Source organism: Ambystoma mexicanum, chromosome 8, assembly GCF_040938575.1.
Source record: "Ambystoma mexicanum isolate Mex_15411 chromosome 8, UKY_AmexF1_1, whole genome shotgun sequence".
Classification (NCBI taxonomy): Eukaryota; Metazoa; Chordata; class Amphibia; order Caudata; family Ambystomatidae; genus Ambystoma; species Ambystoma mexicanum.
In genome coordinates this window covers 122,917,253-122,939,258 of record NC_090929.1, presented here as the reverse complement: position 1 = coordinate 122,939,258, position 22,006 = coordinate 122,917,253, and the positions used below count along the sequence as shown (strand labels likewise).

The window sequence follows — 22,006 nt, the reverse complement described above, 5'->3', positions numbered from 1 at the left end:
CACATTGCTGCTGAGCTATCCTCTTGAGACTAAGAGCAATGAACACCACACACTTTCACCACTTCAGTCCTGGCATGAGAAAGATGCCTGCAGGGAGCTATCGAGGTCAGGCATGTCCCTATAATTATGGCCAGGCAAGTCTCAATGGAGACCCACACCTGCAACCTGTGAAGGGGCTGCAGGTGTATAAAAAGAACCTGGTAGAGCAGAGCCGGGAGGAACAGGGAGGCCTGTGTTGGAGAGACCAGCAGGGCACCGTGCTTCAGAGACGGCAACCATGGTGAGTCCGGAGGAGGAGCCAGAACACCAGAAAACTACCCAGAAGACCTACACAGCCCGTGACCAGGGGGCCGTGTAAGTGTTGTCCGTCTGGGACCTTCCGTGATAAAATATGAGCAGCAGGAGCTGTGAACAAGAACCAAGAAGAAAGGACACCGTCTGCATCCAGAAAGCAGCATTCTGGAGAAAGACCAGCGGCGGGCGAGCGGAATGTAAGAGTGCAGTAAAAAGGAAGAGAAGGGGCCTGGCACAATGAGCCGCCACAAACTGGTGAGTGTCTGGGAGGATGCTAGAACACCCGGGCGCTCCTATCACTGTACATATTGAATACCAAATGAATGCAACTTAACAAATCTAATGAAACCAATGCATATTGAGCACTGAAGTGAATTGAACTTTAACATTAGGCAAACTCCATGCTATTTGAATAGTGAATCGAGCAGAACTTTAAATTTAAACTTCAGTGAACTCAAAACATATTGAATACCGAACTGAGCAGAACATTGCAATTAAGCGGTATGAATACTGAATGGAATACAACTTTGAAATTAAGCATTTAATGCTCAAATGGAATAAAAACCTTTCTGGACCCACCAAAGAAGGTGAATAAGTCAAATGCCCAGGGATGGGCGAATTACAGAAAAAGGCACAAGTGTGACAGCAAATCATAAGAAAGTGAGTGTGAGTAAAACACCTTCAAACTAAACTATTCTGAATAAATGAAGAGTCATAAGGCCAAAGTCTGCAAAGGATTTGCGACCAGTGTGGCAAAGCCAAGAGGCTGACTAGGAAAAGCCAGAAGGTTGAAAATCTACACATCAAAGCCAAGAGGCCACGAGTTGGCGGACCTGGTTGTGTGACCTGTGATGGGTGGACTGTTTGGTCTGACAACTGCGCCTAGACCAGGGAACCCTAAACGCTGAAAAGCCAAAGACATTGTAATTAGGAAACTAAAGTCTTGGGGAAGGGAACCTTGAGACTTGAGGAGCTACATTGTGTGATTTTGAACGCAGTCTCAAGAACTCTTGTTTTCTGTGAACTGTGATGCTTGGAACTTCGGGAAGGGAACTGCGAGGATTAGTATTGAACGATATCATCTTGAATTGAAAGTAATCTTGAGACTTTTTCGTGGAACTTTCTTGTATTTGAGGAAGGGGAGCTGAAAGGAAGCTACGAGCTGGGAAAAGCTCAGCACTTTGAACAGAACACTATTTATTTCGCTTTTGACATGCCTACACATTGGTTAGTTTTAATTATGTGGGCAAATATAGGTTTTGGACACACACTTTTAAATTGCACTCTTGGACTCAGACATTCCTTAGTTTCTTTCAAGTAGGGAAATTCCACCTTAGCATAGGGCTAGTTAGGCATTCTACCACCCTGACATTTAATAAAGTATTTTATTGTGAACGTTTACGTCTGTTTTCTGTGTCTTGCTTCATGATGCCTTCACAGTACCCAGGTGCAGGTGTGTATTCTTCCCCAGTGAATAGTTGCCCAGTGGTGCAGCCCCCAAGATCAGAGTGCTCAAGTAGGTGATCCGCAATCTTGGAAGCTGGTGTGTGTATCATGGCGTTGGGGCAACCCCCTCACAGTGGCTGCTGGAACTGCACTTACTCAGATTTAAATTGTGTGTTGAGTGCATGCCACATCTGCTTCCAGTCTGTGATTCGCTCCGGAGCGTACGAGTCCAGGGTGCAATCAGCACTGAGCACGGCTCCACATGCAGATTCTGACCGAGCCGGGATTAAGAAGCGTACAAGCTATCTTTTGCACACCTTCCCTAAGGATGCTATGCTCAATATTTCTTCCCCCGAAACAGGATTCCTCTCTGAATGTTGCGCTATAGGGCACCTTTGCTAGTTTACTGAGCAAATGCTTTCCTGGTTGTTTGCACTAAAGAGGTTTCCTTTAAGGAGTGGCCACACGGTGCATGGAGGGCCGGCTGCAGAGTCTGCAATCAATCTGAGGTAATCACACTCCTTCCACATCCAGGGGTCTCATATCTGGCTTCTTCGAGCCTTCAGAGTTGCTCAGTCGTGGTCCATGGTATCCCTAGAGATGGCTTTGTCCAGCTGTGCTTAGATTGTTTGGAGGGTTCCAAGAACGGACTGGTTAATCACACAATTAGATTTGTTGCGTGGGTGCAATCCTGTAGATTCGTGAAGGGAAGGGATGATATTCCGAGGGCCCTGTGTCAAGTCTTTGACGTGGCAATAGGCGACATCACAGGTTGTGATACCATGAGAATGCCACAAGTAAATCACAGTGGTGCTGGTGGAGTCACCTGGGATTTGTTACTATCACGTAATCTTTTACAAAGAATGCTATATAGTCTTCCATCCTGTTGCTTCCAAATGTTATGTTTGAAGGGGATTGTTACCCCACTAATGGTGCTGCCTACAGTAATTATTGTAAGTTGTTTTTGTGGAATGTATTCACCTGAATTGAAAGGTGGCTTGGAACTGAACCATTGTCCTGACTCATTGATAGACTGGCCCCTCTTCGGTCTCCTTGTCAGACATGCTTCACAACTTCAAATAGACCAGCTCTCAATGCCTCTAGCAATGTATGATGTCACCAGGAAGACCTGCTATCCCCTCCATGTTCTTACCGATCCTCAATATGCACCCCAAAGTGGAGGAGCCCAGAGCTTTAGTCCCCTCCCACATTTTTTGGGACAGCTCGCACTTGAAACTCTTTAAGGGATTCATGCACCAGTTACCAGTGAAGCCGAACAAGTCTACTGGGCTGGCCGATCCTCTGCTTGATGTCCAGAGGCCGTAGAACACTAGAACACCAGCTCTCAAATGCTTTCATTGGTTAGCTGTTGAGTAACATCTCTTAAAACTCTGTCCATTGTCCAGGTTTCTCAATGGGCATTTAGTCCCGTCTTCATTCAACAGAAGATCACCAAGTTGGGCTCTTACAGTCTTCCAACACTTTCTCCCTTGGGCCAATGTGTGCTAAGAAGAAGAAAAAGGATCCAGTAGCTGGGCACTGGTGAGTCTTTCTGGAATGATCTCCCCTGCTCCCTGGGGTCCTCGGCCTTTCATATCCACTTCAAGAAACCACTAAAGACTCTCCCTTTAAAGCGAACGGTTGATGCCGGTTGACATGACTAATCCTGATCTTGATGTACTCTTAGGACCATGGCGTTCCTGTCCACGACCAGTCCTGCTTTATTGGGACGGAGAGTTCATGCCAATCGACCAATGTTATGTTGATCGTATCCATGTGCCGGTTTGATTTAAGTGAAATTGGTGGCTTTGTTATGCTGACATTTCAAGCATCAGTGATCCTGCCTTTAGAGTGTCATAGCTTAGACCTTTGATATCTCTTGCTTGCTCATTCTGGAAGACACTGCTTTGATGGTGACCGCTCTGTTGGGAAATTCTGTACTATTAAGTCACGGCAGTGTTCTATTACATTGCCATGAAGGGCACATGCTATATTGAACCCTTGCTCCCCCCACCCTCCTTCTCCCATCTCACTTAATGTTCTTGAATTGTTCAAGGTGTGTACGTTTCTGATTCGCTTCCACGTCCCCGTGTCCCTCCCCCCCCCCGACCATTTCCCCCTGGGGCACTGCTTATAGACTTTTGAGGCTTATGCCATATAAAATACGAAATAAATGTACGTGAAAAAGAGCCACCCACCAAGAGGAGATTCAGAGACATTGGAAATTGACAGGTTACAGAACATAAGGCCATTGCTACTTGATATTATTGCCCAGGAGAAAAAACCTAGTGTACCTGGTGTAATGCTTGAACCATGAGCAAACCTGCTCTGGCTTCCCTCCCCCTAACCCTGCGTGGTTTTGAAAAGATGCTGCCCTTACTTTTTTTCTTCTACAATTTTAAAATGAGAATTCTGTTTCGATGCTGCGGTCCTTCGTGCAAATATGTGTGTCCCGCCTGTTCAGTGGGCTCCTGCTATTGGTGGCATTCAAAGCAAGGCTATGTGTTTGTTTTCGTTTTTCTGATGGAAGATTCATTAAAGGGATGCTAGATAATGTGGCTGCTGTGACAGTCTTTTTTTCAAAATAATTATTTGCAAGAAAGTTTGTACCTGCTTTTCTTTCACTTTAAAAGCCCAGTAAAGCACACTGTGTTGTGAACTGAATGTATTTAATGACGGGTCACCCCCCCTCTCCCCTGGAACACCTTGCAAAGAAAGAGCATTAAAGTAGAATTTACTGTTGAGATGGAAAATCCCAGCACTGCTGAGTATATTCTGACCTAATTGAGAGTTCATTCTGTTCCAGCAACAAGTACAAATGATGAGGTTGATTACATTTGGAACCCCCGCCCCACTGGTCAGTGATGCAGCCGACGCTCTCGCCAGTAATGGAGAACACGGGTAAAGCCGGAGTGAAAAATGACGACTTTTTCATAAATCAGCAAAAAACTCCACTTGCAAAACCCATCCATATAATTAATAGTCAATATGTGTATAAATGAATTGGGATAAAAACACATTTTTATAAAATACAACCTTCAGCTTTGATCTTTCTCAATCAGATTTTCATAGCAACTGGTAAACATTTTTCCAAGCATGCGCTACATTTATTTCTTACATAATATACAAATAAGCCTGTCTACATTGTCCAAAGTTAAGTCTTCATAAAGGGGGAACCAGGTACTTTCACTGAGTGTGATGAATCGTGCAGAGTCCGCACAGAAACCCTACGTATAGTCTCCTCCCAGGTGGTCATGGGAAGGAAGACGCTTCCTGATCTGAACCCTGCAGGCGGTATTAGCTGGAAGGACCACCTGGGAGGAGAAGGGCCCCAAGGGAATTGGAGTACTCCGTTGGGTGAGACGCTGTATTGGTCGTCCTCGGAGGAAGAGATGACGGTGATGCCAAAATATGTAATGGCTTGTTATCACAGCAAGCTCTATTGCTCAAAAGCCATTTGTCCTTGGGGTTGTGAAAACTGTCCTAATCAATCATTTAGCAGGCGTAGGAATTATTGTAGTCAACAAGAGAAGGTAAAAGTGGACATCAGAATGTTGCTATCCTACGTTCTGATAAAGTGAACTCTTCTCTGATTCCAAACCAATCATTGATTCCTTCTAAATTGCCTCCTGAAAATGTAGTTCACCATAGAAGTGGAGTTGGCACATGTAAAACCAGTATTCAGCAAGAAAAAGCTAATTGCAACATTGGGGACTTCAAGTCCCACAATGCCCAAAGTACTGGGATGAGGAAGAGGGATTTGAAGGCACTCGACTGCAAGTTGCAGTCCAATGAAGCTATTGATGCACACCGGAGAAGTTGCATAAAGGTCCCCCTCAGGTGCAGACCATTAGGAGAAGCACAAGGTGAAGTCGTGGTCAACACTCCACGTTGCAGTAGCAGCAGAAGTTGCAGGAAGGTCAAGACGCTGGAGCCACCGGTGTGTGGGAAGCAGATGCTGGCTTTCTGAGAGTCTCTGCCCTTTGAGACCCTGCATGTAGAGGTTGTGCAGTGGCAAGTGTTTCTGAAAAGCTTTCCCCACAAGGACTTTTTATGTAGAGGTTGTGCAGGGGGAAAGCTTTTAAAATAAACACTCATAGGTAACGTGTGCTGCGGTGGCAAGCGAGCACCAGAGTGCTCGGGGAGCGAAGAACGCTCCTCTCCTGACCGGCACAGGCCACACGAGTCATAAAGCAGCGTCTTACCTGGTGAAGGGAAGCCGAGGCGGAAGTAGATGAGGCAAGAAGGCAGCGCAGCAAGCAAACGCGTATGCAGCACCTTGTGAGTTCACTAGTTGTATGTGACCCTGGAGCGCTCCGTAATCACCCACTGGCCTGTCTTGATACTATTGAATACCAAACCAATGTAAAGAATCGGAAATGGCAACCTAAGGGTAACTTTACCTACCAATCTGTTGCTTACCAATTAAAGTGGCAGAATAAGAACCTTGGGTCAGTTGTAATTTTGAAGGCAACCAAAACCACCATTGCCAAAGCCAATAGAAGGCAATATTGATAGACATTACCACCAACCCATATTGCCAAAACTTAAAGAGGGCAATTAAGAAACAGACTAATGGTAAAATCTATTGTCACAAAGAGGAAGAGGCAATAGTTTATAGAGACCCAAACGAGCATTGTGTGAGAAAATGCCATTATCAGCGTTTAGTTGGTGTAAGAAGGGCAAACGAGTGTAGCAGAATATCTGCTCTCCTGAGAGCCAACATTCAGGAGGAGAGGAGCATAATTTGCCTTTCCGATGGCAATTCCAAGGAAGGAACAACCAACTTCAATGTGTTTTATGTTTTCCCCAACAGAAGTATCCTACATTAAAGTTGTTGTTACTGAGATTGTTTAAAATCAGAAGATTGCTGTGGCAGAAGAACAACTGTCCTGATAAATATTTGGGAGGATAGTAGCATAATCTGCATTACAAATGGCATCAATGTGTTTCATGTCTTTCCAGGAGAAGTGTTCATTTCTGAAGTTGTTGAAAGTCAAAAGACTTTACTAAGTTTTTTAAAGTGAACTTTACCACAGATGTACTTGCAGTTGAGCTAAAGGCTTTTTAGTCCTGGCAGGTGAGTATACCAGGGCAATGGAACTTTTAGTGTTAAACCTGGCAGGTGAGTGGACCAGGTGGAAGTTGCTGAAGTACTACGTTGTGGTTAAAGACTGTGTAGAAGAAGTTGCAATTCCACTATATGTTGTGTGAATCATTGCGGAATCATCCTGACAAACTATTTCTGTTGCTATTAAGGAACTGTGAGTGTGTTGATTCTTCCAGTGGAGAATCAAAGATTTTTTTTTTTTTAACTGTTGCAAAAGCCCAGTAAGAGACGTTTTGAGCAAGAAGAACATTTTCACCAGAACTTTGTTGAAAACCGGACCTTGCTTGATTTATTCCTGCTTTGAATCTGGGGAAGTTAACATTTCCCAGATCACAAGGAGAGACTGCTACTAAGTTTGTTTGGTATACCTGTGGTTTTGTTATATTTTTAATTGCCATATATCCCCTTCACATATTTGATGTATGTATTCATGTGAGGGACATATTCCTTTTTGTTAGAGTTTACTTTAGTTATTTTGACAGGTAGGGAATTCCTCTATAGGGTAGGGATAGTGAGGCGTATATCAAACCCTTTAAAGTTAATAAAACGGCATTTTATGGAAACCTTCACAAAATCGTCCGCCTCACATTTCAGACCCCTCACAGGATGCTCGTACTATTTACAGAAACATGAGGAATGTATATTAGTCTCTATTGGCATATTATCACATAGGCACTTCTAAGCAATGTTTTATTTCCATACTGCTACATTTACTCCTGAATTGTCAATTGGTAATCCATTTCTGTGCATTATAATTGGAAACACATGCCCGATACAATTTGTAGTAAAATGCTAGCGAAATATAGGTGAAAAAACCTACAACAGAACATTTGGCTTGTTCCTTCACTAGATACTGGGAAGAGAAATAATTCTTAAGTACTTATTTGTCTGCATTTGGATCAGGGGTGTTTGCATCTATTAGCATTGAAAACTGATACAAATTAATCAATATACTGTAGCCACTTAGTAATTCCACTGATTCAAGGATTGCCATTCCTTGATCATAGGCAAAAGATCAAATTCATCAGAATTACAAATCTTTACCCAAATCCTAATGGCAGCTAACTGAACCTTTACCACAAGATGTTGAACTTTAGCTTATTTACCTGAAAATGTGTGAGCCGTAACTGGGGGGAAAAAACAAGCCAACTTCAGAAGAGTTCCCTTTGATCAATCGTTGACAATGGCGTGTGATACAAACTCCTGCTGCATTCTGTACTTTACTGTAGAACTTAAACTGATATACCATTGTCAAGGTGCCTATTGCATTGCCAGCAAATCTGCTAGAAAGTCTATGAATCCCTGCATTTTACTGTTTTAAGGAAGAAACCTATTTAGCCACACGAGGTTGCCTAATATTCTTGTCTGAAAACCTTAGTCCCAAATAATCAATCTTACAAACTTTCTAGAGTTTGCAGCCTTTAACCCACAATGTGTTCAGAAAAGCCTAACCTAAATCTAGGATGGGAGCAAATGTCAACCATCAAAAGAAAATAAGGCAGGCCTCGTGCAGTGAAATAAAAAGGGCCTATACTAAGAATCCTATTGCCAAACCTTGCAACTAATACAAACATGGGTGTGGGTTAGTTCTCAAGAAAAGAAGTGTTCTCAAATGATATGTCAGGATGCTGTAGCCTGGGTCTCTCTATTCCACATTTTGTGCACTGGGTAAGATGAGTTTGGAGCACAGTACAGTCTTGGGCTTCTCCAGCACAAGGCAACAGTTCCAATGGCAGTTTTCAGGACTGCCAATGGCCAAGTCTCATTTGCTTTGAAAGTCTCTTGCCTTCGAGATCTGTCGTGTTTGATAACAAAAATAAAAGTTCCTTTAACCAAATCCTTAGGGTGATGATGGGGCACCCCTGGATCCCCCTCTTCAGGTTGCTGACCCTTTTCAATTGTAATCCACAGTACATATTGTGTGATGGTTTCACCCATGGGTCCCCCTCTTCTGGGCGCTGACCCTTCACGTATCGTATTCCTCCATTTATGTCAGTTCACTTCTTACTTGAAGTTTGGATGATGGCTGCATCCCTGGATCGCCCTCCTCCGGGCTCAGTCCCCTCTTGACCATCAGTACTCGGGTGATGGCTTCACCCCTGAATCTCCCTCTGTCGGGCTCGGACCCTTCTTCTCCGACCCCTCTCAATTCTTAGCCTCCCTTCACCGGGTTTACTGTGGCTCTCGATCAGGGTGATAGTGGCTCACCCCTCGCTCCCCCTCTTCTGGGCGCTGACCCCTCTTTACTTTCAATGTTATCTTTTGACACAGTTCAATGTTTGCAGGAATCGCTTCCCTTTCTTTCGCTGTGCTTGTAGATCAGTCTTTTGATTGTACAGAGATTTTGCTTGACCCTCTGTGTGACAACTTTGACTTATTTAGCTGGCCTTCCAACAGCCTCCCTCTCGATTCCTGCCGCCTTTCTCCTTCTCTTGAAATACCGTGCCTGCGTAGCTGTGCTGTCTGCCATGCTCAGCTTGCTCGTCATGTGCTCTCTGGCTCGACCTTTTATCCCTGTGGGGAATGGAAAGGGCCATCAGGTGTGTGTGTGTGATCAGGTTAATGGCCTGACTTTTCCTGATGCCAGGGTTGGGACATGTCCATTGTCTTGAGTGTGTAAAGGTTTTTGTCAGAATAGGAGGTAGTTGGAGTGTCAAAGTACCCTACAGGGTTGCAAGGGAAACAGGTCTCACATGGGATTATGGTTTTCGTATTTGTGTTTGGGGGTGATCTTGGAAGGATAGGTTTTGGAGGGATTTCGAGACAAACGAGAATGACGGGAGTTCTTATCGTGACCTAAATATGGAGGATTGTGGGAATGGTAGTGAGTTGTCAAAGCAGCCTGGGAGCTCGGAAAGGGACAATCTGAGGGAAGGGATTCGTCGGGTTCTTGAAGCAGACTGGAATAACTGGAATCGTGAAATAATCCAGGGGGATTATGGGACCAGCAGTGAATGGATGTTCGGAACAAAATATCTAAAGAAATGTGGAAATGAATGTCCAGGAGTATCCAGCTGAGAACCAAGGAAAGCAGGAGTCTGGGAGTTGTGGCTCATAACAAGTTTACCAGATGTGAATGTATTGTGGGCTTTACCTTTGGTAAGGAAGATTCGATGGGTGGAAGAGATGAGTGGGAATAGCTTATAAAAGCTTCAGAGACTTAATTTACCTCTCAGGCCTCCCCTTGATGGTACTGTGTCCCACCTGGGGTATTCCCTCGAACATAACCCTGGGTACCCTTACCCAGTTGATCCTCCCCACTGGTCGAACCCTAGGAACTGGATCCAACAGCGATGGCCGTGTCCTGGCCACCCGAATAAGGGATTCTCGAGGTCTTACTGGCAGAATAGCCTCAGGGATCTCACACCTGGCTGGTTTCTTGGGTTTGTAGATGCGGCTGAATTTAGATGGCGGCGAATTCAAAGAGCGGCTAAATTCTACAGTGGCTATACTCAAAATGCAGCTAAATATAATGGTGGCTATATTCCAAATGCACCTAAATTCAGCAGACGTTATACTCAAAAGGCAGTTAGATTTAAATGTGGGCGAGTTCTAAGCGAGGCTAAATTGTACACAGAGACTGTACTCAAAATGCAGCTGAATTTAACGCAGTGGCTATACTCAAAATGCAGCTAAATATAAACCAGTGGCTATTCTCAAGCATGATGCTGATTTTAAATGAATGCAGAGCATTGCAGTGTTGTGCCAGGTACCCTTACATTATAGTTATAGCGGCTGATCTCCTTGATAGGAAAAACATCACGGCCCTTTAACGACGGCCAAGTGTTACCCCCTTGTAATAGCCTGATAATGGTGGCATCATTGCTATTGGAACGTTCCACCCCTGAAGATGGCATGTTCTGTTTAAAACAGAGAGAGACAAACGAGAAACACTGGAAGACACATTCCAGCCATTATAGCACACAATCACTAAATTTTCTGCAATGGAGCTACCAACATTCCAATGTTCTCAAATGTTTTAATGTTATTTCTTTACTCTGTGTATTTTATATTTATTTTTTAAATGGAAGTGAAGCAGAGAGACAATAGGCATGCAGTAGAAACACTATAAGGCTGCAATAGTGGTAAACCACGACCCTCTTCATTACGCCTCTGCATTATTTATGAGGGATTACAAAGCCGGCGTAACAGACCCGCGCGCCACATCTCGCCTGAGAATTTTCGACTTTCCGCTAAATGTCATCTAGATCTAATCGGACGTGACATTTAGACGACTACCACTTATGGTCTAGTGTGTCCTCTCTCAAATTCCTTAATTAGAACCGTGCTAATATTCTGGCATTAATACCATATCCGCAGTATAAATCTCGCCAGCAGTGACGCGCCTTCCCCATTTATCTAAAAAGTAGGAAATTTGCTGGGTGTCAGATTCACTTTTCACTCTGCGCCTGGCTGTCAATCCCCTTGTTGCTTTGCATGATTTTAATATAATTGGACTATTTTGATGAAAATAGTAGCCCTGAAATGCCCAGATGCCAACAATAGGAAAATGCGCTTATACAATAAACCTACTTACAGCAGCTGATTGCACTGTAGTGTTCTGTATACAGGGCGAATGTACGCCTATAGCTCTTGTTGATTGAAGTAAGGACATTTGTTTAGGTTAAAAACAAATCCAAATTGGAACTGGTTCAAATATGTGCCTTTCTTTCACGCTAGGTTCTGTAATTGTGTAATCATTTATAATTTTCCTTTGAATATGTTTTTAAAATGTTGACAGCATTTGCAGGTTTCTAAGCCAAAGAACCTTTTTAGATTTTAAGTGACGAAATTGATTGGTGCCTGTTTGTGTTGATTAGATACAGGAGAGGGCAAGGCAGCAGGGGTGGACTGGCCTATAGGGATCTCTGGAGATTTCCCGGTAGGCATCTGCACCCTGGGCCTCGTTTGTGTGGCATTTCCACATTTTCTCATAGGAAAAGGGTTGATCTTGCTGAGAATGTGGAAAATAGGACTACTTTGAACCTTATTTCCAGGTCCTCTTTTGGCTCCCAGCCCACTCTTGCATGGCAGTTGTTCACCTTGGAATATGGGGACCTTGGATATGATCCGGTTTTGGCACCCAAACAAAGTTGCGCGGTACTGGGCTAATATGTTGCAACCAAATCTAAAGGGATCTGTTTAGTGTTGTTCCTTTACGTCTTTTGTCCCTCCTTTCACATACTGGTTTATGTGTGGTTAGATTTTAAATGGACCCCCATCCCCTGCCCTTAATCTTTCCAGTGGACCACCCGGAACTCAACACTTTATCCAATACCTGAAACACTGAAGAAAAGAAAAATATCTTCGGTTCCGCCACATTGCCCGCACCAATCATACACTAAGAACCTAACCTCTTTTTTCATGTTAATTTTGAGAGATAAACTATACATTTTTCTATCTAGATCCTTTTACTGGTTGCCACATACTCCTTGATTGTTATGTTTCAATAGCTATTAGGAATACTGTTGATTTAAGGTCCAGCATAAACGACCCCTTTGAAGTTTTCATGTTGCGTTGGGTGCTTTGCAAAATACCCTTTTTACAAATAACTTTATTTAATTGAAATGTATGTTGAATTTGCAGAACAGAATGTCTTCCTCGGCTTTTCCACCTCTGTCGCGGTGTTGCCCGCTACCATGAGACGTCATTATTTGGAATAGTCTTACTGCTTCAGGCGGAAAGCACCAAACATTTGTTGTTTTTAGGCATTACACATGTTTCACAAGGTAATTAAGAGGATTCATGCAAATTCTAATTGGTGACCGTTCAAAAACGTCAAATCCAGTTAGGCATGTTTTTTTATAATGTTTGTTAATTAGAGGGATTTCATGGCGCTCGTTAGCGACAGCGAAGGAGTTAAACGCCATTAAAAAACAAACAGTTCTGTCAGCGCTCATTAACATGTGAGCAAACAGCTTAGGAGCAGCACAAGTAACGCAATGCAATGGTTTGCCGCTGTAGTCACTAATCTCTTATTTTTTTATTTTTTTTCATCTGCAGTATTTTAAGAAGCAAAAGCGATTAATACCGGAAAGGACAATTTGGAAATATTTTGTGCAGCTATGCAGCGCAATCGAGCACATGCACTCCCGCAGAGTGATGCACAGAGGTAATATTAATTAATTGCCTTTATTTTATACACTGAAAAAATAATCATCTGATGGCCCATTTAGGGAAAGTGCTTCCTCTCGAAAAGGATACGTGCTGGTCTTCGACCATTGCGTGTTTGTGTGAATCATAGCAATCGCGGAAGATGGATTTGTGTAACCTTGTCGGATAATGAAAATGTGGTGCTGGAATGCTCTTATCAAGAGGGTCTGTTGTGTTTTCATTAAGTGGATATGTCAAGCCTGCCATTAGTCCGGTGTCGGGAGCGAAACACTGAGACGAGTGGATGCGGCGAGTTCCAGAAGAATTGGGTTCATTAGGCGTAGAATGACATTAGCGAGGACTCGTGATGGCCTCTTCTGTCTGACATGAATTTCTGGAAATCAGAATGTTAAATCCGCCCCAGGTAGTTCTTGTTGAGTAACAATCTTTCCATCACGAATGGAATGTACGCCGTGCCTAATGAAAACTGAGCACTTCTTTGCCCCTCTATCATGATCAAAGGCACTCTTTAGTGAGGGATTCTTTAGAGCTGCAATGACTCTTCTTAATACTATCATCAATTTTTTTTTTAAAACAAAGAAAATGCTACATTCCAATTATTTGGTGGAATTGCAACAGCACATACCAAGATATCAACATTGGAAGACAGCTACTGAATTTAACAATGCTCGTTAATTTTCCTTAAATATTCAGTCAATTGGTTCAATGTATTTTTCTTGTAAAACATAAAAATGATATCCTGCATTCATCAATGTGTGAGTGTTGCTATGCCATTGTTCATTGGGATTGGTGTACAAGGCGTCTTTGTGTGCCATACAAAGTACTGCTCAACCCAGCGACTGTGGTGTTCGAAAGACCAGGGAACCACATGAAGCCACACTGATTGCTAAAAACCCTGCAAAATTATGGGGCTAAGGTAATTGTATTGAAATGAATGTACTTGGGGTAGCGGTGTCGCTCCTTCAGTGGAGTACACTCGATAACGTAATATTTAAATCCCTTTGCGGTGATTCAAAGAGGCCCCTTCTATTGATTATAAAAATGTTTCTTTCGCTAAATATGGGACCATTTAATTTCTCTGGCATGAAGTAGTGAAGATGCAAATGGATAACGGATTGGAAAACAAACGTTGGAACTATTTACGAGGCCCTCATAGCAGGGATGGGGGCGTGACCCATCAATTATAATTATTATAATTGTTCTTTTATAACGTGAGTTGTTTCTAAGCGCGGGATCGGGATTCGAACCTGTGTTGCACTACATTGTCTTGCTTGCAAGACATACATGTTGTCCCTGGGCAGTCCCTCCTCCCAAAAGACTAGTGTATTTTGTACACTAGTCTAATTCAGATAGACAAACTCAAGTCATCCGTCATGCATGCCAGTTGCTTTTACATAGCAACATGTGTGAAGATGAACCCTAGCTTTATTTTAGGGCTCCTGTGTATCCAAATCCTAACCTAAAGGGGCTTTACAGTGGCTTCAAGGGAAGTATACTTATTCAAGCAGCATAGGTCAGTTTTATTCTTATCAGGAAAGTCAAACAGTGCATGAGACTATACCTGAGTTACTGTGCGATCAGGGATCTGCAATCTTTGGCTCTCGAGATGTGTTGGACTACAACTACCATCAGCCCTAGCCAGGACAGTTGATGGTGAGGGATCATGGGAGTCCCAGTCTAAAACCTCCCGGAGAGCCACTTGTTGCAGACCCATGGGTCAGATGTTGGTGCACATGGCGACCATCTAAGGATGGCATTGGCTCATTGATGCCCTTTGGGAAGTAGTGGAAGTGAACTTGTTGCTGGGATAAGTTCACGCTGGGCTTTCACATGTATAAAGAGTTGGACTGACGCGTCTGCATTTATTCCCAGGCTAAGATTCCCATCAATCGGAAAGCTCCCAAATTACCCTATGGGAATCGGAATTAACGGTGCTTGTAATTTATTTTCCCGAAAATGGTAACTTTTGATTTTAGGACACATGTTAATTCACCATAAACATACACTTGTCCATCATAACACAAGCTGTGTGTGTTGTCAACTTAAAGCTTACAATTGTAAGTTAGGATTGACTTAATGTTAAAAGGTTTTACAATGGACCTATCTGGATCAAAGATACACACGATAGTCATTTGTAATTGGATACTAATGATAAATGTATATTTTAACACAATCAAACATATCAATATTTAGAATAAACATACAAAAAGAGGAATAGGTCATTAATAGCCAGGGCCTCATTTTCCACCAGTCTAAGAAAACTAAATGTGACTGGGTAGGTTCCAAATCATTTGTTGCGTCTACTATCAAAACCGTCACCAAACTCGGCTGTTTCATCGATCGGGGCACCAATTGTGCCACAGCCTTCCTCAGGTTCTATTAGATTGATACTAACAAATGTCCCATTGTCTATTGAGAATAAATCCTATTCTCATATTGATTGAATCATGATTATCAATCATAGTTTTTTTTTTTTAAAATCGCTAATGTTGAAGACCATTTTTCAGAATATTGTATTAATGGTAAGGACAGAATTAAATTGGTGTTCATAAATTAATAATTGACCACAGCATTTTTATGGTGATTGCATGGGTCAGCGAGGAGTTAGTTTAGCTAATAGCAGACGGGCATTGTCCCATCTTGTGTCATAGAGTAGGACCTGCTCAAGAGCCCCAAAAACATGCTCGATGCAGCAACTCTTGCAGTACCCGAGAGCAACGTTTGTGCACATTGCGTTTTAGTTTATAGGCTGGATTGCCCACTTAGCCAGTACATATCAACACTCCCTTGGCCCCCATGTCTTTGATACAGCCTTTAGAGATGATGTCCGCCATCCCATGGCTAGATGGCTCCTGGCCATTCGGTGGGAATGGAAGCATCCATACCTTAATGCGCTGGCCCTGGACCCTGGCATGCTTGGAGGGGGAGGAGTGTGTGACCTAGGCATCCTTTTAAGATCATATGCATGCAGGTGCCCGTCGTTCTCTGTAGCAGTGGTGGATGCAGCGTTGAATGCCTACCTGGTGTACCCAGGATATATTGGTGACTAGAAGGTGGGTTTTTGTTCCTGGCTATCTTGCTTTTGGATTTCAAAGAACTGCTCTCACACATTGTTGATTGCGATTTAATTTCGCTTTTATTTGTGCAAGTGGTTGGTTTTTGTTGTAATATACATCTAGTACAACGGGGGGTTCTTGAGTCCCCTTGTTGTCAGCCGACACGTGTTTCGACCCTAAGGTCTTTATCAAGGCTGATTCATTATTCAAAGCCACGTGTGGTGAAGAGTTGGTGACAGTTTAAGTGACACACACAATAAGTATAGGTGTAAGGAGAGTGGTGTTGGGTGAAAGTGAAATAAAAAATAATCAGTGCATATTGAAACATCAAAACATTTTATACAATGCAATATGAGCCGGTGTGGCGGCAAAGGAAAAGAGAGGGGAGGGAGAAGAGACAATTATAAGAATATAGAAGAGCCTGGTATCTATCATGATTGTAGAGTGTGTGGCCTCTTCCCTATTGAAATTGGCTTGTAGCCCCCTGTGGGTGCTAATGCTGCGGTTGCAGTGGCTCAGGTAGGTCCCTGAAAAACAAATGAGATTCTGTAGTGTGATTGCATCCTGTAATTGGATGGTACTGCGGACTGGAGAAGTGGTGTGTGGGCTTGTGGCTAGAGCATGGAGGTCCTGGGTGTAATCTCTTGGGGTGAGGTCCAGATTGCAGCCCTAGTTGGGAGGAGCATGACTGGCGTGGTGCCTGGTGGTGGGAGCAGGTCATGTCTTGGAGATTGGCAGGGGTGCAGTAGTTTGCACTGTGCGCCGGGTTAATGGCTTCTAAGGAGGTCAGGGAGGCATAGGACGTGGCGTGCTGGACAATCCAGATGGGAATGCATGAGAATGCGTGGTGCCAGGGGCTGTAGTAGGAGTGCAGCGGTTTGCACTGTGTGCCGCGTTAATGGCGTCAGGGGAGGTCAGGCAGGCATTCAGAGTGGCGTGCTGGGCAATCCAGAATGGGGTGCATGAGAAGCGTGTTGCCTGGGACTACGTAGGAGGGGGGGAGAGCTGGGAGAAGCATATCTAAAGGTGGTGGGGGGGGTGGTCATCCTTGCCATGCGCCATGAATTATGGCGACTTAAGAAGTGTGTGGATTTGTGGAGGGAAACTGTGTCCCTGTGGTGACGGTGGAGTTCACCATCTCCGGCTCATAGTGCAATTCTTTGAAATCCAAAAGAAAGATAGCCAGGAACAAAAACCCACCTTCTCCTTAACAAATGAGGTGTTTGGCCAAACCTCAAACTAGTTACCTGTGATCTTGCAACCTACATTTCTACCCCGATGCACCAAGAATACAGAGCTCAGCAAGGTCACTTCCAAATCTAGAGCCAACCACTTTTCAATATTGGTGACTAGGCTCCAAGCCCACTGAGAGCGTCAGGTGGATCCTAGACTTTGATCTGCTTCGCGATTTACTTGTGTTCAGTAATGGTACCTTTTACACCTGTTATTAATTCATTGTTTTTACTTGTTGACTTGTTTGTTTTTATTTATCCCCTCCAATGAATGCAATCCTGGGCCAAGCAATCAGGTTTTGAAGCAGTTAACTGCGGGTTGTGAGATATCTGCCCCCTCCACCTCACCCACCCTGAATGTAATTTCCTGTATAAAGCTGATGGATATGGTAGCCCAAAGCGTTTAGGGAGTGCTCAGGAAAATGTGATGTTTGGGGGCAATGCTTTGTAGAACTTCTGGCTTGTTCCCCCGACACTGCATTGGGCATATTTATCTCGTGCACTCAAGCTGGTTGCCAAGGGTCACTGTTTCTATCTCACCACACTCTCATTTGTCGTGTTAGAGCACAGCCACCCACCCCCTCTGCCACCAACACATTCCGCAACGGTCTTGGTAGTCATTGCCTAATTTTACTATGTCATCCCTCTATGCACATGCACTTTAATTGACTCGCCGGTGGCTGCTCTTGCAGAAAAGAAAGCAGATTCACCATCGACTTTACTCCACGCCCAGGTATTGACCTTATCGATGGCTCTTTAACAGGTGCTTGGTGGATGATTGCTGGGTAATGCATTTAGGAACTTATCAGCCAATGCACCATAAACTTTGCCCATTCCCCTCTGAAGCTGGCTACTCTTTGTGTATATACATTAGACCAGCACCTTCCCTTTGACATCCCATGAGATCGATCATTACCATTGCTCCTCCATTGACCCGGACGACATTGTGGTTCGTCGATCACCTCCCTAATGGATGTTTGAAGACTACTCTGTTTTGCTTTTGGAGGTCGTCCGAATCTGTAAACTGCTTCAATCAGAATTAACGATTGGAGACTAGAGCGTTTTTCTGGGCCCGTTAGATAAATGTATTTTCAAGTATAAAAAACATTAATACGTGATAATGATTTGATCTGGTACTGCCAGCAATCCCCAAGTGAGTGAACATTGGTGGATCAGGCAACAAGGCTTCCCTACTCTTCTGAGGACCACCATACTCGCCTTTGTGGATGCAAGGTTTTAGGGTGACCACACCCAGATTGTAAGCATAAGAAAAAAGAATTTGTGGATGAAAAGGTAGTACTCTTGCCCGATCTTATGCTTCCCTTTGCTGTCCCTCACTAAGTCCTACTTGGTCACTGAGACCAGTTACTTCTCCATTGGTTCCCGTCAGACTTTCCACCATTTGTCTTCCAAGACCAGTGGCTAGTCTACTGGCAGCCATCCACTATTGTGTTATATACAATGGACTTCTGCATCTGTTTTTACCATTTGAGGATTACTTGTCCTGAATGTATTGGGTATAGTGATGATCCCACAACGCACGCATCATGGGCTTCCTCACTCCACATCTTGATGCCACTGTTGTCCCCTTCATGCCTGACCGAGTGATACAGTACAGCCACTGGGTCATCGAGGGCTTTTGGAACTGCAGGGGAGTGTGAATTACCACCCTCAAGCGGAATCCCTGTCCTAGCCATAGACTGCAATGACCCACTACAAAGATACAGATCCACACGGCACAGCGACAAAAGGCCAGAGATGACCAGGCCTTTGTAGGAGGTTAATATGAGTGTGTACGTGATCGGCCAGTGCCGCAAGTCTGTATTACCAAACAAAACACTGACCCCTTGGTGCACACCAGAGGGCATGCCAGGGGTAGTTAAGTGTCAGAGCAATTTACCTGGACCCTGGGTTTTCAGTAAATACAGCAAATCCTACATTTTATAAAAGAACTATCAGATAGAATGGACAAAGCTCCTCACACAAGAAGCCTTGGCACAGTAAGTGAACAAATCACTTTATTATGTACAAAGCAAGTGGTAAGGAAAGAAATTGGAAAAGGCAGCCTTAATCTGCTGGCCCAGCGCCTGGGTTACAATTCTGCTAATTATTAGTATTTTTGTTTTGAGTTTTAATTTGTGTGTAGAAAAAGAAAAATAATGGAATACTAAACAGAGTTGTTGTCAAAGATCCAACCCCATATCTGATCCCTGGACAGACTTCCCACTCTGGGCATCTTGCTGGATAGAAAGGCTGCCTCCATCATCCGAGGCAGCGGACGGAGCCCTCTGGGAGAACCATGCCCAGAGGTTAATTGTTGCTCCAATTGTCTGGCACTTTGACCACTTATTGTCTACTTGGATTATTTTACTGTTTGCAGACACCAAACATAAAGGATCAAAAACCTAAAAAAAAAATAGAGATCTCTCTGTGAAGGATCTAAAAAGCAGCGCTGGATACCATGGGGCTTTGAACCTGTGAACTTTGATTCCTGGATTGGATTCCAGGACACCAGCCCTGACCAACCTCGCGAGAGGGCAACCGCTGCACTAGCCTTGCATTATCTTTGGACCACATATTGCCTACAGTATTTGTTTTGTCAACTGGCAAGCAACAAAATAAAAGGAACACAACGAAAGGCATGGGAAGTCGTTGTACTCGCACCCAGCTCTCATCTTGTTATTTGGAGGCCAGCGTCCCAGCTGCATCACAGCCCAACGCATATCCATGATGAGCGTTAATGCACCCTCTTATGTCACCATGCACTTAACAGCCCTGCAGGAGGCTAACCTCCGTGGGCAGTGGGGGGCAGAGGGGGCTTCTCCTCACAGCCACCCAAAATGCAAAGGTAAGAAATGCAATGCAAAAGGGAGCTCAAACCATTGTGACGAATCCTTTGATGTCGTTAGTTCTCCCCTCGGGGAGGCCATTCCCATGAGGCCAGACAAGTGAGGCTGCTACCGATAGTCCCCCTGTGGGTAGTACTCAGCGGGAGGATTTCCCCCTCTGGGATAGAGGGAAGGACATCCTGGCCAGATGTGGTGTTTTCCAAATGCACCCACCTCTTTCACCCCTCCTTCCTGATCTCCCTCTACTCCTACCAACTTTCCTATGTACTTATGCCAGACCGATGGTACCCATAGTACTGGGACGAGGAAGAGTAGAGATGACTCCACTGAACTGTCATCTCGACATACTGGGACGAGGAAGAGACTTGGAGTCCGGAAGAACCCTCAAGACAACCTTAATAAACAGTCTAGGTCTTTTATGAGAAGGGACTTTAAAAGTGGAAGAGGGACTAACCATGTTGTCAGTACCTCCATGGAGGCACCTTCAGCGAAGTTCGAATACCGCAGACGGCGCAGATGATCCTACAGCTGCTGACCGGGACTTGGCTGGAGAACATACGGCGTCCCTACCTGCTCCAGAGGAGACAGAGGAACCGAAGCTGGTAGAGCGCTGTGGGAAATGGTCCAGCAGGTATGCACAGCCCGGCTCCCAGGAAGTACTAGGGAACTGCGTAAAGCAGCACACAAACAGGAACCAACTGCCAACAACCATCGGAAGATGCAGAGAAGGTCGAGGTGAGCAGATGGGAGCGCACATGGAAGGTACGGGACAGCTGGGGAACCTCGAGGGGGCAAGAAAAACCCATGTGAAGGGATCTGGGCCCGGAGAATGAAAACCCAATATTAAGGAGTCTGGGGCCTGAAAATGAAAAGCCAATATAAAAAAGGGAGTGGGACCCAAGAACTGAAAAGCAATGTGAAGGCGTCTGGGACCCGAGAAAAGAAACCAGTAATAAAGAGGTCGGGAAACAAACACAAGAGGACATATTGAAAGTGTCTGGAAACCAAGGCCATACCTGGCAGGCGAGTATACCAGGTCTACCAAAATGAGCCAGTGCAGAGGCCCAACAAGCCTGAGAAAGGCCAAGATAAGGGAGACATCCCCCTACTTTGTGTAACTGTGAAAACAAACCTGAGAGGGGCCAGGGCAAAGAGACATTCCCCCTATTGTGTTCAACTGCCTAGTGAAGCCTGAACAAAGCCAGGGGTATGGAGACATCCCCGGCCCCTTTTTATATGGAACTGTGCCCGTCCAGAAGAAGGGAGTCATTCTTCTGGACCAGTTAAGTTTATTTACAGAGCGCAAACCCAACCCAAAGGCATCTGGGCGCTATTCGTACATGCTATTAAACAGGCAAGCATAGTATAATCAAGTCATTATAAACATACATAATATACAAATGTGCATACAATATGTTCCTCCTGTACATGTTGCAGATAAGCAGGCAAACATAGCATAAGCAAGTCATTATAGACATACAAAATTTACAAATGCGCATACAATATGTTCAGCTACATCAAGGATATGACTAAATCAGTCGAACCTAATGATGCTGAATGAGAGGCAATGCATGGATTTACAAATACAGTGTGTGCTTACATATTCATGCATCACAGGGTGGGGGTCTTTCTCCTGCAACCACGTTTTTACCTTTTTGCTGAAGAGAGGGAATACAGGTTCCTCAAGGGGGTAGGTAATGTATTACATTTCTTGGCCGCTAAGACTGGAAAACGAAACCCTCCTGCACGTTGTTTGAAGCGTGGTATAGTGACACAGTGTGATTGGGCTGATCTGGTGGTAGATTGTCGGTTGATGTTACTAGATCGGTAAATATGTGCTTTGTTGATTAAGCATTTATGTGTAAGGGACAGAGTTTTAAGATCGATTATTTGCTTAATGTTAAG

The 22,006-nt window shown here is 44.2% G+C and overlaps 1 protein-coding gene across 3 annotated transcripts in view; it reads left to right on the top strand.

Annotated features, from left to right (window-relative positions):
* NEK6 (NIMA related kinase 6) overlaps nt 1–22,006 on the top strand; it is an 884,175-nt gene that overhangs the window by 579,660 nt on the left and 282,509 nt on the right. For all 3 annotated transcript variants that reach the window (XM_069609453.1, XM_069609452.1, XM_069609454.1), the window contains exon 7: nt 12,854–12,962. In XM_069609453.1, coding sequence (XP_069465554.1) covers nt 12,854–12,962 — 109 coding nt within the window. The remainder of the gene's footprint in view (nt 1–12,853; nt 12,963–22,006) is intronic.